Source organism: Cardiocondyla obscurior, linkage group LG27 (assembly GCF_019399895.1).
Source record: "Cardiocondyla obscurior isolate alpha-2009 linkage group LG27, Cobs3.1, whole genome shotgun sequence".
Taxonomy (NCBI): Eukaryota; Metazoa; Arthropoda; class Insecta; order Hymenoptera; family Formicidae; genus Cardiocondyla; species Cardiocondyla obscurior.
In genome coordinates this window covers 730,027-748,716 of record NC_091890.1, presented here as the reverse complement: position 1 = coordinate 748,716, position 18,690 = coordinate 730,027, and the positions used below count along the sequence as shown (strand labels likewise).

Sequence of the window (18,690 nt, the reverse complement as noted above, 5' to 3'; positions counted from 1 at the left end):
GACTGTTTAGACGGCTCGTTTTCCTTTTTCTTTTTTTTTTCTTTTTTTTTTCTCGAGGAAAAACAATCGAGGATTCCGTTATTTTCCGGCACGCGCGACGCCGACGAATCGAATCAATTTTATTAGTCCGCTAAAACAAGCTCGTTCGCAGTTACTTTGATCGGTAGGATTAAAAAAAATAACGAGTTAATTAATTGTTATTTAATATCTGTTTCGTTAAGTTATAACGAGCATATTTCTTTCTTCTAATCGTCTCTCGTTAAGTTTATCAGCTCGCTATGATTTAGAACTTCCACAGGTAGCGTTTGAGAGACGGACTGGCTTTCCTTCGTGTAAAGTAATTCTAGATAATGTTTCTTGTATCGCTCAATTATCTCGCATAGAGGCAATTTATTTCGCATGCGCTTATCCTTTTTTTTTTTTTTTTTAATGCGTTTCCGTGGTCAATGAAATTATACGAAGCGGTAAACTTGAATGTGTAACATATATCAGGGCTTTCTCTCATTCAATGCTAATTTGTTATACATCTCTTTAGATAAATAAAATGGAATATTAAATTTAAGGCTGTTTACAAGCCAATAATTTATATAAAAAAAAAAGAGATTAAATACGTTGATTTTACATATTGCCAATAAGAAAATTAATTGAACGGCATTTAGAAAGCAAACGTGATTTGTGTATGTTTAAAATTATATATCAATTATGAAAATACGCCAATTATCCGACGTGTTGAAACATTTTCTAACATTTACATTTCCGTACGTGGACATAAAAAGTTGCTCGCAATTTTGTATTTTATTTTATTGTTAAAAATACTTTGAAGACCGTTCTCCTCCTGTAGATATTTAATTAATTTTTGTCGTCACGTAGAGCAATCAACAAAGTGAAAGCTACTACCGTTCTTGCATATAAAAAAATATATTTAGGAAGGCAGAAGGTAAAATAAATTACAGAATTAACAAAAAAAACTTACAAACTTTATTCGTAACAGTATTAGTTAACAATTGGACAGACAACAACGTATATAAAAGAAATATAAAAAAAAAAAACAAAAAAAAAACTGAGAAGTAATAATCACGACGTGTCAAGGTAAGGGTGACATTCCGAAGAATGGGGAAGCGCGTCAGTCGAACAATTTCGAGTAACTAAGTTTTACACGACCTTATCTTACATTAATCCTAACATGTAATATATACAGCGGCTTATGTTACAGCACTCTCTCGTGGAGATGTTTGTACAAGCAATTTTTTTTTCCTTTCTTTTTTTTGTTTTGCGGGTTACAGGGCGTGTTATTTCGCGCAAGAATCTTTTTATCAGCGGCTAGGAAACGCGAAATTAGCTTGGCCGATTCCGTTTTGATTAGCCGGTGGGGGTACCAAGTCCTGCGTGATCGTCGGAGAATTCGCTTGAAAAGATCTGCTCCATCCGATTTTGTTGTCTGCTTGTCGTTGCTCCACTTGTTGTCCCTGTTGCTGCTGCCCTTGTTGCTTCTGTTTCTGTTGCTGCTGCGCTTGCTGCGCTTGCCTGTTTTGCTGGAGGTCTTTCTCAGGACCGTGAGGCACAATCTGCGTGTTCTGAGCCAGCGTGTCCTTGCGGTCCCAGCCGCCGTGGTGATGGTGATCCTCGTTGGGGAACCACTCGGATATCCAGACTGGTTTCCATATCTTTTTCCACGCTGGCACCCAAATTTCTTTCCACGCTGGCACCCAGATTTGCTTCCACGCTTCCTTCCAGGCGAGCTTTTTGTCGGGGATCCATTCTAGTTTCTTATCGGACTTCCAGATCTGCTTCCAAGCTTCTTTCCACTCGAGCTTCTTGTCGGGGACCCAGATTTGCTTCTTCGCTGGTTTCCACACCTGCTTCCAGGCTTCTTTCCAGGCCAGCTTCTTGTCTTCCACCCAGATTTGCTTCTTCGCTGGTTTCCACACCTGCTTCCAGGCTTCTTTCCACTCGAGCTTTTTGTCGGGCACCCAGATTTGTTTCTTCGCTGATTTCCAATATTTCTTCCATACCGGCTTCCAGATTAATTTCTTCTTCCAAAGATCGTGGCTGGTGTATTGCCACCCGTGATGATCTGTACCGTGAAAATGTTCACCTGGGATGCCAATTTTCACCCATTCGGGTACCCAGAGCTTCTTCCAAGCGGGCACTTGGTATTCTTTCCACACCGGTACCTGAATCTCCTTCCAAACCGGCTTCCAGATCTTCTTCCACGCCGGTACCTGGATATCTTTCCAAGCGGGCACCTTGATCGGCTGCCAAATCGGCTTCCAGATTTTTTTCCAAGCCGGCACTTGTATCTCCTTCCACGCCGGTACTTGGATCTCCTTCCACACGGGCTTCCAGATCTTTTTCCACGCAGGTACTTGAATCTCTTTCCACACGGCTTTCTGAGTCGGCACCCAGATAGGTTTCCAAATCTTTTTCCACGCGGGCTTCCAGATCTGCTTCTTCGCCGGCTTCCAGATCTTTTTCCATCCCGGCTTCCAAACCAATTTCTTCTTCCAGTAGCCCTTATCGTGGTGATCGTCGTGGCCGCCGTGGTGCGCCTCGATCCCTCCCCCGTTACCTCCAAAGTCACCTCCGTCTAGATGTCCGCCGCCTCCTCCCGAAGGGCCGATATCTCCGCCGCCTCCTCCCGAAGGGCCGATACCTCCGCCGTCTAAGTGACCTCCGCCACCGCCAAAGCCACCGTGACCGCCAATATCGTCGCCGCCGAAATGACCGCCGACGTCGCCTCCTCCGAAATGACCTCCTCCATTCCCACCTCCAAAATGACCGTCGCCTCCAAAGCCACCGCCGCCTCCAAAGCCACCGCCGCCTCCATAATCGCCGCCGCCGCCTCCTCCGTAATCACCGCCGTCGCCTCCCCATCGCTTTTGTGCTTCTGTACCGTATCTGTAATTATAATCGCGTTGATAGGGATAAATTAATAGAGCTCGCCCTCGTATTATTTTTTATTTTATTTTCGCGATTATATTATTGAGATATTTACAGGGAGGTTCTAAACTCGTTGTAACGTATAAATTCTGATACATACGGAGTTTGCCGCGTTTGCTGCTGCAATTGCGTTGGCTCCACGGCCTTGCTCGCCACAAGTGCGGCCTGCAGTAGCAGCGCTAGTACAGCCTGTAAAGAACGAAATCCGCGATTAATCGCTTGTGTGAAATATGGTTTTTTTTAGATAATGATGAGATGCCTGGGGGGAATATTCCGTATATTTTATTAGGATATAACAAAGATTTATAAATAAAATCAAGTAGGTTTTGAAGTTCAAAGGATGGAGAAAAAGAAACATTTATGCGTATAAAAATTCCAACGGTAATTTTATATTCATAAATTCAGATATTTATATGTATAAATGAAGTCCTGGAATTTAAAGTCGCGTATAATTTCACAAATTAATTAGTCTTATACATATATAAATTTATTATAAAAATAAAAGAGAAATTGTAAGCTGATGGATTTACAAATTCACGGCTCTATAAATTATACATGTTTACCGGTACGTAAAAAAAATGTTTCTTTCTCAGAGTTAATTGTAACGTCACGCGATGCGGTTAAAATAAAATTAAAAAAAAAAAAAAAAAGAAACACCGACGAAATAAAAATAAGAAAAAGCCGACGTATCCCTCGAAAATTTCAACCATTTACAATCCGCCGCTCGACAAGCGACAAGCATCAAAGAAGTGTCTGCTCGAACTTTGAAGCGACGCACTTTTCGAAAAATCTTTTCGCATTGCGGAGCAACGATTAAAAGGTCGCGCGGGGTGACGAATACAATTAGCGCGGGCACAATTTCCCCGATAGTCGCACCGATCGGAAAAGACTTGAAAAATTAATATCAAAACTGACCGCGCGTCCCGGGCGAATCCTCATATTTCTCGCAGTGCCGCCCGTCGGGCTCGGGCCGCGTACTCCTGTTTCCTGGCCGCAGGAAAACGTAGTTTACTTCGTCCAATCACCGGAACGTCGTAGTTATATAGGCGCGTATCCTCCCCTGAAGGCATCGCTGGCGGGAGGATCGCGGCGAAGGAACAGCGGGAGGTCGACGGGTGGAGGTGGTCCCACGACGGCACCCCACGTGGTGGAACTCGTGGAATTCCTTAAGAACGAAGGTAGTGGTAGCGTCGTTTCGGGTCCGGTACCCCTTGCGAAACCCTCCTCTTCTTCCTCCACCTTGCGGAACTCTTCCACCGTCGTCCTCCTTCCAGCAGCCCCCCCCACTTCCGGCCGGGCCTCCTGTCCGGCCGAGCCGTATCATCTACTCGGAGAAAGTGATCGAGAGCACGATCCGGTCGAGCAACCAGCGAGCGTTTTCGACCTCCAGTTTATTCCCGCGCCTGTGTTTCAACGGTGAAGTTCAGGCCTTGCAAGGTTATGCGACAAGGTTACCCTCTCGGCGCTCCAGATTATTTTTATATTGCCGGAAAGAGAAAAGACACGCCGGTGCTTTCCTTAATGCCTTCCTGATTAGATATCTCGAAGTTTCTCGTTTTCTTTCGCAGCGAACCGGTCGCTGTCCCCGCGTGTCCGCTCCGCGAAAGCCGCCGCTATCTATTTCCTATATTAATACACGGTAATAATGCCGATACGGACGTAATGTAAATTATTAATAACAGTCTGGTACGCGCCGTGATTATTTTCCCAATCCGCAGCCGCGATTCGTGGCGCCGAAACAGATTTTTTTCCCATCGTCGATCATTTCTCGCAGCATTAAAATCGTTAAAGAAAACAAATATATTTCTCCACTCCAAAGCAGTTACCGTTTTGAAGGCAAAATTAAGCACTGAATATCTCCGACATCTCTTTCCAAAATTGTTTGAACAATAATTAAAAAATTGACAAAAGAAACAAATATATTTTTCCACTCCAAAGCAGTTACCGTTTTGAAGGCAAAATTAAGCACTGAATATCTCCGAACATCTCGTTCAAAAATTGTTTCAAAAATAATTAAAAAAATTGACAAAAGAAACAAATATTAAAGTAGCGCGCCGAACGTAATAATCGCGCAAAGGATACGCGCTCGCTAATTGCGAAACGGATCCCGTTAAAGGTAGCGGAATTGCCCGCGAAACGAAATAGCGTATTACGGCGAGAGCGTGGAATCGGGATCATTTAGAAGCGATTCGAATACAATCTCGTAACGCGGGAGGAATTACCGGGCGATCCCCGTGGCCCTTGCCGTTTGCACTAATCGCTCTGTTTTGCGCGAAGCTTACGACCGTGCGATTTTCCTCCGACGGCGTTCTTGGGAGAAAGCGCTGCACGCCGGAGAATGGTTTCGCGGCGTGTGCAAGCGCATTTTCCGCTTTTTATCGCGGAGACAACAATGCGCGGGCAACGAGCGACCGAGTAAATTAGATCTAACGAGGGGGGCGCGCTCGTGAGATTCCAGAGTGATAGCGAGAGTGCCGCGGCGCTCTCGCTTCGCCAAGAAACGATATCCGGAGCGATATCGGAGAGGAACGACGCCGAGGAACGAAGTAGAAAACGAGGAGAACGGTGGGCGCGTTCGAGTGGACGTTAAACCGCGTTAAGTGCGTATATCCGTTTAACACGTCGCGCCGACTTCGCGCGGATGAAAGTGAATTCTTCTCGTTCGCGGGGACCGCTAGAGAGTCGGGCGCTCCGCGCACGAGACTCGGGGTGCACGTACTCGCTATTCCGGTTCGTAAATCACTCGTCCGTGATGGGCTGCTCCAGATTTTCGCGTCTATAGACGAGAGCGGTTCGGACAAAAATTGCGCCGGAGGAGTCCGCCGCAGGCCAGGATCGTTCTTTAACGAGAATATCCGCCTTCGGTCAGTCGCAGGTTAATAATTTCGCAACTGGACGATGTATTTGAACGAGATAGGAACGTCAAAGAGAATCTTAAACGATAGATAAATAATTAAAAAAAAATATTTAAATTAAAAAATCCGTCTGGAAATATTAATTTTTTTTTATTTAAATTTACCCTGTCTTGAATTTTTCTCTATTTTGCGTATCGAACATTTTCGCCTTCCTCGTCTTTTTACATGCAATCAGATAAGAGTATTTTGATCTTTCCGGATGAAATCTCGCGCCGTGAGGCATGAAGAATTATCGTACGCATAAATTATTATTAACTTTCGTTCTGCTCGAAACGCATTTTGTACCCCGGCGCTGTTCTCGTCCTCCATTTACGTCTTTTAGAATCTCGCAGGCGAGCGTGGCATAATCGGGGAGAAATTTGAAATCCGAGACGAGATAAATCGGCGATATATAGGCAAACGCAATCGGACGAGATAGGTAGAGGAATTGTAGGCTCGTCTTGGTAACCCAAATAACGAGAGGACGTTTCTCGAGAGGTATCTCCGTACATCTCGAGGGTCGCAACATTTAGAAAGCAAAAGCGTATTGGTCGATATGTCGAACGGCTCGAGTGTAAACGGGCCGGGATTTCTACCGGTCCGAATTTTCTATTTGCACTCGCCTTAGGATTTTTTCAAACACCGACGAGTCTAAAAAAAGAAAAAGTCATTCACCGCGAGCCGTCGCCGCCCCGAAACCTTTGCCGACTCATTAGAGGGACTTATACAATGAGCAAACTCTAAAAAGTGAATCTGTTGCATCGCTCGTCGTTAGATAATCGCACGTAATCCGGCATAATTAAATCAGCGGGTTGACTCGTGATTTTGATTTATTTTATTTTATTTTATTTTAATTTAATTTAATTATTTATTTTATTTTAATTTAATTTAATTTAATTTAATTATTTATTTATTTGACAATTTAGATCTGAGAAAACTTGCGTTTCGGATTTCAATATTCTCGCGTTCCAACGAAAACCCCGAAATCAACTCTTTTTATTCACGCGTTTCAATCACGTTCTTCACAGATTTTCACTTTTTTGCGTTTCCTCTGGTTTGCGGTCTAATTAACTGAGGATTTACACCTGAAGGCCGGAACAAGTACCTTTTTTTTTTATTACTTTAAATGTCTTACTAGCCTTTCTTATTCCTGTTATTCCGCCTATCTTGCGGTCGGGCCGTTAAAATTCTTTTGCAACTTTACAGCGGCTTTATCGGTCCGCGCAAGCATCTCGAGTGCTTGATTTCAAACGCTCATTGCAATCTGCTGCGCACACCGTCGAAGAAAGTTCGCGGAAGAAAGTTAATCTTTCGAAATCGTGATACGAGGAAAATAATTTACTTTTAAGTTTCTTCGAAGCCCCGAAGACCGGCGTGCACTTCCGAATTCTCGCGCCCGGCCCCGAGCTGCGATCAATAATCGCGCGTGCCCGAGTGTCAAAACTCGTGCAACGAATATGAATATTTATAAACGCCATTAATGTCACGGGAGATCAAATTGCGGGCAGGAGAGATCGCGTCTCTTCGTCGACGTGCGAGCGAGCGAACGTGTTGCTTCGCGAGTGAAAAGTCACGTTGCGACGGCTCCGAAACCGCGAATGACGTCGAGCATCCGTAATGTCGCGTTGCGTCCTACGTTGCGGTGACTATAAAAAGACACGGTTACGCAATCGTCGGCTTCACCTGCTGTTAATTAGGACGTTAGCCGCGCGGTCGCCTGCCGAGACTTTACTAATACGCATTTTAATTAAATTTATTTATTAAATAAATTAAATAAATAATATTAATTAATTAAATTAATTAAATTAAAAAAAAAAAAAAAAAAAGAATCCAAATTTTAATCAATTTTTTTAACTTGCAACGACTTACGTGCCGTGCGTGTCTACGTTAATTTGTTTTTTTATTCACGGATTATTTATGCAGCGAAAATGCAACGATTTTAAGATCGCTCGATCGTACGATTCGGACAGATTCCTCGCGAGATAGAAAACTCCCGGCACGATGCGATTCGCGATACGAGAGATAAGCTCTCTAAGTCAACGTGATTGTCCCAGTCACGCAATCAGTTTTTACGCCACACGCGATACCGATTCTTCTCATTCAGAAGCGAGAGATACCTTCTCACGCGAACAAGAATGAAATTCCTCAGCCTTCTTTATCATTATTCCGTGCGTATCTCGCGTTAACTTGCACTCTGCAAAAATTAGAACCGTCGTCTTTAAATCGTTCGATAAGAATTTATTTATTTATCTCACGTGTACCGTGTACAGCTTTAGAAAATTATTTTCAACCGAGAGATTGACATTTTGCGGCATAATGTAAACGATTTCGAATACTTTGACGATTCCAAACGGGATAAATAAAAGATGGAGATATTCCCTGTCACTAAAATATCATTAATCACAGTTATTATAATATCTGGCACGATTAGAATGCGATCTATAAGGAAGCGTGTTGCAATGACTGGTCGGATCATGACAAATTGCGGAGTGCGTCGTCTCTTACATCACACGTAGTCGGACATTTAGCACTTTCACCAAACTCTCCTACGCCCACATTGTCATTGACGTTCGATTTATAGACTATCTAATTGTATTCGCACGTGCTCGCGACATTTGCGATTATAATTCGTTCGTAAATAACGAGCGACATCAAATGGGTTTTATTTAATAATTCAAGCTACGCATTCGAACACTTCGGAAGCAATCGGAATTTCGAACGACAACCTTTGAAATTAATGAGAAAATCCTTCAAACGATTGGCGACGTAATTAATCGACGAATAAAGAAAAAAATCGTTGCCGTTGATTTATCGAGACTTTTATTCTCGTCTCTGAATCTATTCTTCAAATTTCTTTAAAGGTCTTTTAACTCGAAGCTGTTTTGTATGCCACGGAATCTAAAATATATTCAAAGTACTCGTTATGTAATAACGATTCTCCTAAGATTTCTTTTTCTATTCGCGTCCCGAGATTCTACGGATTTGTACGCGCGATTTTATTCCGGAAGGAGTTCGCTTTCGAATACATCGCGCATAGCTGGAATTGCTCGAGCAAAGTCCCGGCGCCGGTTTTATTATACGATTTCCGTTTTCCTCGGCGTGCGTCTGTATTTTCGTTGCGATCTTAAAGTCTCTCGATACGCGGCGGCGAGGTAAGTCATCCGCGCCGAGTTTTCCACGGCGGGAAAGTGGTCGGGCGGCGATCGTAAAGTGCATATACCTTTTCGCTTTATAAACGACGATCCTCGGCCGATCGGAACGATCGAGCCGCGCGACAACTCGGGGCCGCGTAGATCTAGCGGTTTTCCGTCAGGGATGGACGCGCGACGCGCGTGCCGCATCGGCTCTCGCACGCATTCGGTGAACGTTCTTGCGTAAAACGACGGTTCTGTCAGATCTGACCTTGATGCTCGATGTCTACTCCGATTTACTTCGTTCGCGGTTGAATTAGACCGGCGAAGATGAAACGAGAAAGTTGGTACTGTTTTTTTTTGGTTTTTTTTTTTTGGTTTTTTTTTAACACATTATTTCGGTACGTGAAACAAACGGAGATCGGTTTGATGCACCTGTCGCGGTGTACGGAGATACTTGCGGCCCTGTCGATCGGCGGAACCGGAGAAATGTGGCCGCAAGAGCAGGTTTCCGACCCGCAAACGACCTTCCGTAGTACTCGATGGATGAGTAGAGAGCTACGAGTGCATCGTTCGCTCGAGCGATGCGCTCGAGACACGAGCTTGGCTCGAAAGTGAAATTCGTCCTGACTCGGCGATCGGCGATGCGCCCTATCTGGGTGAAATCTGTATACAAGTGTGCCCAATCAGTCTGTAGAGACCAAAGTCTCTTGCGCATTCGTTAATTAAAGCGCTAAAAATAAATAATGACCGGTGGAAATCCACTTTTAGATATATTCCAATTTTGTAGTTAGGTATTTAGAAAGTTTTTCTCGTAGAATTTATTTCCGAAATAAATTTCTCGTTGTTCTAGATAAAAAAAAAGAAAAAAAAATGCTGAAGATAGATTTAAAAATAAACTTCCAAATTTTTTCTTTTTTTCTTTGATTTCTTTAAATTGTTGTAATTATTATATTTTTATTTTTACGCTTACATTTCTTTTTTTAATTTTACAAGAAACAAAATTAAATTACTCGACTGTAAGTAAAGCGTTACTACTGCAAAGACATTGCTAAACAAGCGTTTGAAAATCAGTCGGCATTTTCTTAGAAGAGAAAGGCGATTCGTACTTGCACTTGAACAAATAGGAGAATCAAGTAACTTTGCAACAATATTACCAGATGGCAGCATAATGACGGTTCTAAAAAAACAATAGAAAATATATTATAACAAAACAAAACAAAAACTAATTTTCAAAACCTAGTAAAAGAAAAAAAAAGAAAAAAAACCCTAATTTCTTAAATCACAAAATAAGTTCGATCCTCCTGCAAAGTAAAAGTGCAATCTCTCGAAATTTTAAATATTAAAAATAAAAACAATTTTTTATTACAAATCTAACAGACGATTCGCAGACGTTTTTATCGATGAATCACTTCGTGCGCGGTCGAAATGCATAAACATATTCGCGTTGGAGCAACAGAGACATTACGAATGAGACCGGAGAGAATAATGATTGCTTACGACACCGATCATCGGGCGTGTAATTTCACCCAGATAACGCTCCGCTGATTACAGCAAACCCGAACGAATTTCACTTTCCATTCGCGATCAGATACGTCCTCGCGGGAAACGATCTCACGATTACGCGAAAGCGTCGGCCTCGATTTATGTCATATTTCGCGGATAAGATTCGCACGGTGCATTATCGGCGGCATTAAAGCAAGGCCAAGGTCAACGGATTAAGGCCATCCGCGATAATAAATCTTGAAGCGAACCTCTTGGTTCCGAACTTGGACCAGCCTCTTATCGAACTGTGCCAATTGGATGAGAAACGAGACACGTGCTTCGGAATACATTTGACTCCTCGGAGAAGCTGGCGAAAATTTATTCGGTTCATTATGCACGGTTGATTAATACGAACACGCTCGATGTTTTGATGTACCGAAATTTATGGGTTTATTAAAGCGACGTAAATCTCGCTTGGGGTCCTCGCCGCGAGATGCGACTTCGTCGAGAAGATATTCCGGCGGCTCCGACCGGCGTTTTATGAGCTGCAAGGAATTTTAATTGCAACGGATCGTCACGCTGATTCGCCGATTAATTTGCTAGTCAATTCCCGCGGTGATTGCCGGTGATTTATAGTTTGTTAGCTTAGCGCGGCCGCCGAGGGTGGACGCGTCGGAGATTTTCGTCGACGATCGGTAGGTGATTTTAATGGGAGAGATAAAGAGAGTTCACGTGGATCGTTATCCAACACCAGCCGCTATTTAGCGTCGACGAGCGCAATAAGTTATGCCGGGTACGTTTAGACGCGTATCCTCCAGCGAATAGACGTGGAAAAAAAAAAAAAGTCAGAGGTCTTTGCCCGCCTCGCGTTTACGATCGCGAACGTGCCGAGCGATCGCGCGCGATACAAGCACGTATATATAATACTTGTCTCGAGGGGGAACTTGTCGAGCACTTGCACGAGTACTTTCACTCTCCGGACGAGTCTCGCGAATCCGTTAATCGGAGCTTTTCCTCAAGTTTATACCCGCGTCATTATATGCTAATGCGACCCAGGCCCCTGTGAGAACCCGCTCGAGGCCTCTTGCCGGCTGCCCGCTGCAGGCGAAAGGCTCGAAAGCGACTTTAATGCCCGCGCCCCGTCTTCCCTCGGGCGAGAAGAGGAGAGAAATGCTGGAACGCTTGTAATTAAGGTCGGCGTAATGAGGAAGGCGGGGGATCACATCTCCGTTGCCCGGCGAGCATCCTCGCGGGCCGATTTCGACATTGTCTCGGCGCGCAGGAACGTCGGACTTTTACTTTTTATTAGCCGCGACTTTCGCTTACGCCGTTATCGAGGGATGAGTGGTAGAATTTTGACAAAAAGCACATAATCCCGTTTCCTTTCACTGAACCTCTCGGTTTTCCACGAGTCATCGTAGCGCTTCGTCACATTTTGTCTTAGTTTCGATTGCGACTTTTCTCACAAGCGAGCCCGTTAAATTAATTATTCGAGATAAAATTGAATATCATGATTTGTCTGTGCAATTAAAATATAATAATAATAATAATTGTAATTAACGCACTGTTTGCGCACGTAAATTAATTAATCGCGGACGGATTGAGATTAGAAATTTGAGAGAGCTGCTGCCTTCGCTTGTAATTTCGCAATAATTTTCGGACGATCGTCAAAATCATAGCCGCCGAAAGATGAAAGTGTGGCCGATTGATCGATTACTCTCGACTCTGAATCGAAAGTACTTTTGGCGTATTCTCCGGCTCCTTTCGGGTTCGTATACGTCCTCATTAAACTGCCACGGGAGATTTACCAGCCGTGTACCACTTCCGGTCGTCGGTTTGCCTTCCCTCTCAGGCTTGCAGCCTCCTTTTTTTTTTTCTGCAGCCTCACGTAGCTTCGCCCCCGTAGCACGTTGTTGCGGCACGATCGCGGAGAAAGTAAAGGTCGCGAGTTCGTCTCGCGACCCTGAAGACCCTGAGAGATACGTTTGCTCGCTCGATTCTCGATTCTTATCCTTAGAAAGCATCGCGCCCCTCTCGCTCTTCCGCCTCGTCATCCTTCCGATTGCCTTCTACGCGTTGCACAGCGCATCCTCGTATGAAAGCTATCGTACTTTCATATAAACTAATGTGAATTAATGGCTTCACGGGCTAACGGATCGTACGTTCGCGGGCGATATCTTAATAAAATTTTACGGAAGGCACGGAGCACTTTCAAGCGCACGATTATCACGAGCGAATAGGCGTTTAAAAATCGTCACGGTCACGAAGGGAGAATAAAAGCGGCTTTATTACAAATTTGTTACGTCTGCTTCTTGGAATAAATTTTAATATTATTAAATGTCCTTTGTGATTTTAATGAAATGGTTTTAAAGCGTTCTCGAGCGTGTTTTCATTTACATCGACGTATATCTTTAATTAAACGTCAATAATAATTTACAAAAATGTAAAAGTTTTATTACATATTTTATAACTTGTGATATTAATTTTGATATGAGTATTACGTCTTGTGCGAAAAAGCGTGAGTTGATTTTATCATTTGTTTACGAACGAACTTGACTTTATCATATTATATAATATAAGATTGCATGAATATATGCATCTGCAAAGTTTATATAATTTTTTTTTTTCTAACAATTCTTTATTTTAAGTAACGAAACAAAAATAATTTATGTATAATGGAAGTGTATAATTAATTTGTAACGTAGTATAAAATAATATTTATTACGTATAAAAAAATATTCACATGTACACGTCCCAAAAATCAAACCATATTTACACAGTAAGGTATTAATTACACATGATATTAATTACGCACGTGGCCATGCGACGCTATGGATTATTCACATTGAATTAAAAAGAAAGAAAAAAACAACAACGAACGAAAAAAAATTAATAATAAGTAATTGAGTTACGATATCATTTTCCAAACGAACAACTGGCAAAATTTTTTTTCCTTCGCGATAATTTGCTTCGGAGATAAATTTAGCGGATCGTACAATCTACAAAGATGCATCGTTACAGATTTAAGTGATAAAGATAAATTATTAATACGCATCTCACTTTCGCGATGATATCTCGTTGATTGATTATTTCGGTTCTGCAATATTTTACAAAGAATTCGAGCGACTGGATGCTACGCGAGTCAGAGTCGCTTGCTTCTGTAGTCAAAATGATGAAACGAAAATTTTCACTTTCGTGCATATCTCATAGTTGCGATGCTTTCTAACCGTTAGTTACAGGCTTTCCTCTTGTTCTTACGGTACGTAGCTACTAGTCGGCCTTCCCTTTTCTCCTTTCGGACGTACCTATATGTATTTATGTATTCATTTACCGACGTAGTAATCCATTATCACAAGGCATTATAAGAGCCGACCTACTTTCTTGCTCGACGCGATTCTTCGACAATTTTCCAAATCGACCTTACGACCTTATAGCGTCACGATGCAAACGTAGAAGAAAGATCGAACCAGCGGAACGTGACTCTCGACGACGATCTACTTGTAACCGTGATGATCGTCGTCGTGGTGGGACTCGATGGGAACCCAAACTTTCTCCCAGACGGGCTTCCAGATTTTCTTCCAAGCCGGTACTTGGACTTCCTTCCAAGCCGGGACCCACTTGCTCTTCCACTCGTCTTTCCACACCTGCTTCTTCTGCGTGACCCAAATCTGTTTCTTCTGCGGCACCCATACTTGCACCGACTCCTCCTGCCAGATCAGCTTCTTGTCCGACACCCAGATTTGCTTCTTCTCCGTTTTCCAGATTTGTTTCCACTCGGCCTTCCATTCTAATTTCTTATCGCTCACCCAAGCCTGCTTCTTTTCCGTTCGCCAGATTTTTTTCCAGACCGGCTTCCAGACCAGTTTCTTCTTCCACAGATCGTGGCTGGTGTACTGCCAGCCGTGGTGATCTTTGCCCACGTTGTGCTCTCCCGGGATGCCGATTTTAACCCATTCCGGCACCCAGATCTTCTTCCAGTCGGGTACTTGAACCTCTTTCCATACGGGAACTTGAACTTCCTTCCAAACGGGTTTCCATACCTTCTTCCAAGCCGGTACTTGAACCTCCTTCCAAGCCGGTACTTGGATCTGCTTCCAAACTGGCTTCTGCACCTTTTTCCAAGCGGGTACTTTAATCTCCTTCCACGCGGGTACTTGAATCTCCTTCCAGACCGGTACCTGGACCTTCTTCCATTCCTGCTTCCAGATCATCTTCGACTCGGTTTTCCAGATCTGTTTCCATTCGGGCTTCCATACCAATTTTTTCTTCCACACTCCCTTCGGGCCGTGATCGTGCGCCGGCGGTCCGTAGGATCCAGAGGGTGGCGACGGCGGGCCGTAAGAGTCGCCGATCGATCCGAAATCACCGCCGTCTCCGTGACCGCCACCCCCGCCTCCGTGGCCTCCACCCCCGCCTCCGTGGCCACCACCTCCGCCGCCGTGGCCGCCACCCCCGCCGTAACCGCCGCTGCTTCCTCCGAAGCCGCTCGATCCGTGATCGTCGAATGATCCCCCACCGCCGCTGGAACCGTGATCGTCGTCGAAAGATCCGTGCCCACCGCCGAAAGATCCTCCGTCGAAGGATCCTCCCCCGCCGAAGGATCCGTGATCAGATGGTGCCCCGTAAGACGACGAGGGCCCGGACGGTGCCCCGTAAGACGACGAGGGACCTCCGTGGTCCCCACCGCCGAGATTTAACGAACCCCCGCCGTGACCACCGCCGAAGGATCCGTGATCCGACGGCGCCCCGTAAGATGACGAAGGTCCTGACGGTGCGCCGTAAGATGACGAGGGAGCACCGTAAGACGACGATGGCGCACCGTAAGACGATGACGGCGGAGGTGGTGCTCCATATGAATCCGAGGGTGCTCCGTAAGAGCTCGAAGGTGGGCTATAAGAATCAGACGGTCCTGCGTTCGGTGCACCATAGGACGTCGATGGCGCGCCATACTGCGAGCTTATAGGAGGCCTGCGATATATTTTTTTTTATTAGAACACTATATGCGTATATATTATAATTTAATAAACTTATATAATTTTAATATCATTTAATATTACGTTGCAAAAATTAATACTTTTTACAAATGCCACGTAAAGCTAAAAAGAAAATTTTTTTATATCTCAAGTATTAATATATACTCACTCTCTCTTTGTTCTAATCGGGTCTCCAAGCGCGGAAATAACAAAGAGGCCGCATAATATTGTCTGAAAGAATTTTTTTTCCATTAATTTTACAATTAAAAGTCTATATATTAAAAAAAAAAATTCAAGAAGATAAAACCGAGGAAGCAATTTAATATTTTTGGAGAAAATTAATTCTTCGTGTAAGGAGAGCACGCCGTGGTTTCCTTCTCGCAATTAGATATGACGCAAAGATTAAATGACTGATAACTATCTACATGAAAAAGAACAAAGATACGCTAATTGTGCGATCGACCGTGCGAAATAGTGGGTGCCTCGCCGCGAGGTAATTAGTCTTCTTTTCTCGAGCGTGTCGCGGTAGCATAATTATCTCATTCTCGCCATCAGCTTCCCGCTCTCGGGTCTTCGGCTCTTAGTCTCTCATTGCGCGCGGACGGAAATCCTGCGGACGGATTTCTACGCGCTCGAGTCACAAGCGCGTCTCTCAAAAATGAAAGTGTTCGCCGCCGTGTGAACACCATCCGACGTAAACACCGGCGCGAATTGGGTCGACCCCCCATTTCTCCACCTCGTCGTTATCTCCGTGCTTCCAGTAGGGGCCACCGGAACCGTAAAACCTGTCCCGGTGGTTAAATTAAAGGAAAGTGGGCTTCGAGACTCCTCTTTTCTTTCTATTTTTTTTTATTTTTTATTTTTATTTTACTTTTTTTTATTTCTCTTTTCCGTCGAGCATTACCCTTAGGCAGTACCTGTTACTTGTATTCAGCCCTGCGGCGACGGGACATCAAGTGTTTTAGTCGTCCCACTTGTGCTCCCTTCCTTCTTTCTCTTTCGGTCTTTCACAAAAATTATTTTGGGGCCGTTTGACTATTTATGCATACTTAGATACGCGTGAACGTGAGCGTCACGTCCTTTCGTTCATAAATTTCACGATTTCCATTTGAAATCAATTTTACCTCGGTGAAAATAACAATTAACATAGACAGCTTTAAATAGCAGGTGATTGAGAGGGAAAATAAATTTATTTTATCGCCCTTGATAGATTAAAAAAAAAAAAATGTGTTTGTTAATAATTATAAAAAGTCGCGAATCTTTGTTGCAATTTTTTTCTTTTTTGTTGCACCGGATATTACTGTGAGGTTTCAGAAATTCAATAATTACGCGTTATTATATACTGATCAAACATCATAGATTCATTTCTTCTCAGATTAACATAACAATAATAATTGTCTGCGCATATCTACGCGTACGATAATAACCTTGGCTCACTTTCATTTTAATCCGGCTTTACGCGAATCACTTTACATACCTATATATTATACTATTTTACGTTGACATTGGCATGTGAAATTACCTGCTGATTAATTCGTTTTATCTTTATTGTCTTTATCCAGTTAGCGCGGCATGTTTCCGTTTGTCTACGAGGGAAATCAGATAAACGTTATCTGTGCATCTGTGCTCTCTAATTAAATACCGATTTATTAAACTCGAATTAACGAAGCGCGCGAAAATCAAGTAAAATTTTTTTTTTAATAATACACGACAAAAAAAAAAAGAAAAATTAAAAATATCGTTAATGAAAAATTTCTGTCACGTTTATTAATTAAAGAATTGTACGTGTGAAAATTTCAAGTGACAATATTTCGCTCTTTGTTACGCAAGGAAATAAAAATATCGCCCTGAGATGGTGATATATTATAGAAATAAATAATATGTTCTCTTAACTTTCTTATAAATTTGTCTATCAGGTGATCAGGCGATCGTATCTTTATCTTTATAATTTTTTTCTAAATAGGCGAAGATAAGCGTGCGTTTATCTGTTTAGCTTGAAAGATAGAAACAAGAAGATAGAAAATGATAGAACAATCGGCTTTAAATAAATTTGAGAAAAAACGTGATAATATTCTAGAACGCGATGACTTGATCGGTCAATTTCGTGAGGTCGACCCCGTCAAATTTCGCACACGACATTCGACGCACCGGTTCCCAAGTACGGCTCCCATTTGTACAACTTTCCATTCCGCGGAGTGAAAAGTGACAAGAGCGCGCACTTACAGCAATTGCCATTGGAAAATAGCAGTGATTTACTGGCTCGTTTGTAACCATTTGCGCTAACGCAGCTACTGTCTCGATGACTTTAAGGTCGTCGCGTCAAGAATAATGCTTCTTCTTTTTATATATACATTTTTTTTTTTTTTTTAACGTCTAGCATGAAATAAAATTGCCACGTAGCGTTATTAATATAAATGCCGTTTCCGCGAAGCGCAGAAAGTTTTAATTATCTTTATGAGAGTTACCGAATATTAACCTCGCGATGTAATAGTTACTAGATTTGCTCGTTAATAATTAAATAATAAAATTATTTAATTAGTAATTAAAAAAATTAAATAATAGCAAAAATTAAAATAAGACGTTTGAAGAATAGCTTGCATGTTTTATACATACAATTCTATAAGATACTTTACGTTGCATATACAAAAAAAAAGTCTTGAAAAAAAATTAAAAAAAAAATTAATCTTCCTCAACGACGTGTACGTAAAAAAAAAAAAAAAAAATACTAATAATATTATAATATAATAATATAAAAACGAATAAAATAACGTCCGGAATCAAACAAACTTCCCGACTTCGTCAAAGGCCGAGATTTACGGTGAAGAACCACTGTAAATCCACATTTCACAGAACAGAGCTAGAACCAAAAGAAAATAACGTGCTCGTCAGACTTTGTCGTCCGACGCGTTACGTCGCGGATCAAAATTAATCTACGATATCCGTGTCATTGCGCCGATAACGCTGTCACTTTCTTGCCCGCGACGAATTGCATCACATACATCACATACTATCACTGGCACAGGATTAGAACGCGTAGTAGACGCGAGTAATGAGCGGCGATGTGCACTGACCAGAGTAAATCGCATTCTCTCGAGCAGAGGGTGCCGTGGACCACCGTGGCGATAAAGGATACCGACGAGCACCGTCTTTTTTTACGGCTCGTCACTCTTCTGGCGGATTCGCCGTGACATACGGGGCTTTTATAGCGAGTTACTCCTCTGCCTAGACGCCTAGATCCTCTGGACACAGAGATATTTCGAGGAGGGG

The 18,690-nt window shown here is 42.9% G+C and overlaps 3 protein-coding genes across 5 annotated transcripts in view; 1 reads left to right on the top strand and 2 right to left on the bottom strand.

Annotated features, from left to right (window-relative positions):
- The window catches only part of LOC139112251 (retinoid-inducible serine carboxypeptidase), a 33,215-nt gene that overhangs the window by 3,646 nt on the left and 10,879 nt on the right, over window positions 1-18,690 (top strand). The window lies entirely within an intron of this gene.
- LOC139112153 (uncharacterized) lies at window positions 1,280-3,177 on the bottom strand (the record flags this gene model as incomplete). The annotated part of the gene is made up of 2 exons (XM_070672968.1): window positions 1,280-2,898; window positions 3,041-3,177. Coding segments are annotated over 2 exons (1,722 nt in total), but the record flags the coding sequence as incomplete, so codon positions are not given.
- On the bottom strand, window positions 10,849-16,253 carry LOC139112223 (uncharacterized). The gene is made up of 2 exons (XM_070673096.1): window positions 15,593-16,253; window positions 10,849-15,418 (listed from the first exon to the last, which is right to left on the bottom strand). The coding sequence occupies exons 1-2, from the start codon at window positions 15,673-15,675 to the stop codon at window positions 13,945-13,947; spliced, it is 1,557 nt and encodes a 518-aa protein (XP_070529197.1). The 5' UTR covers window positions 15,676-16,253; the 3' UTR covers window positions 10,849-13,944.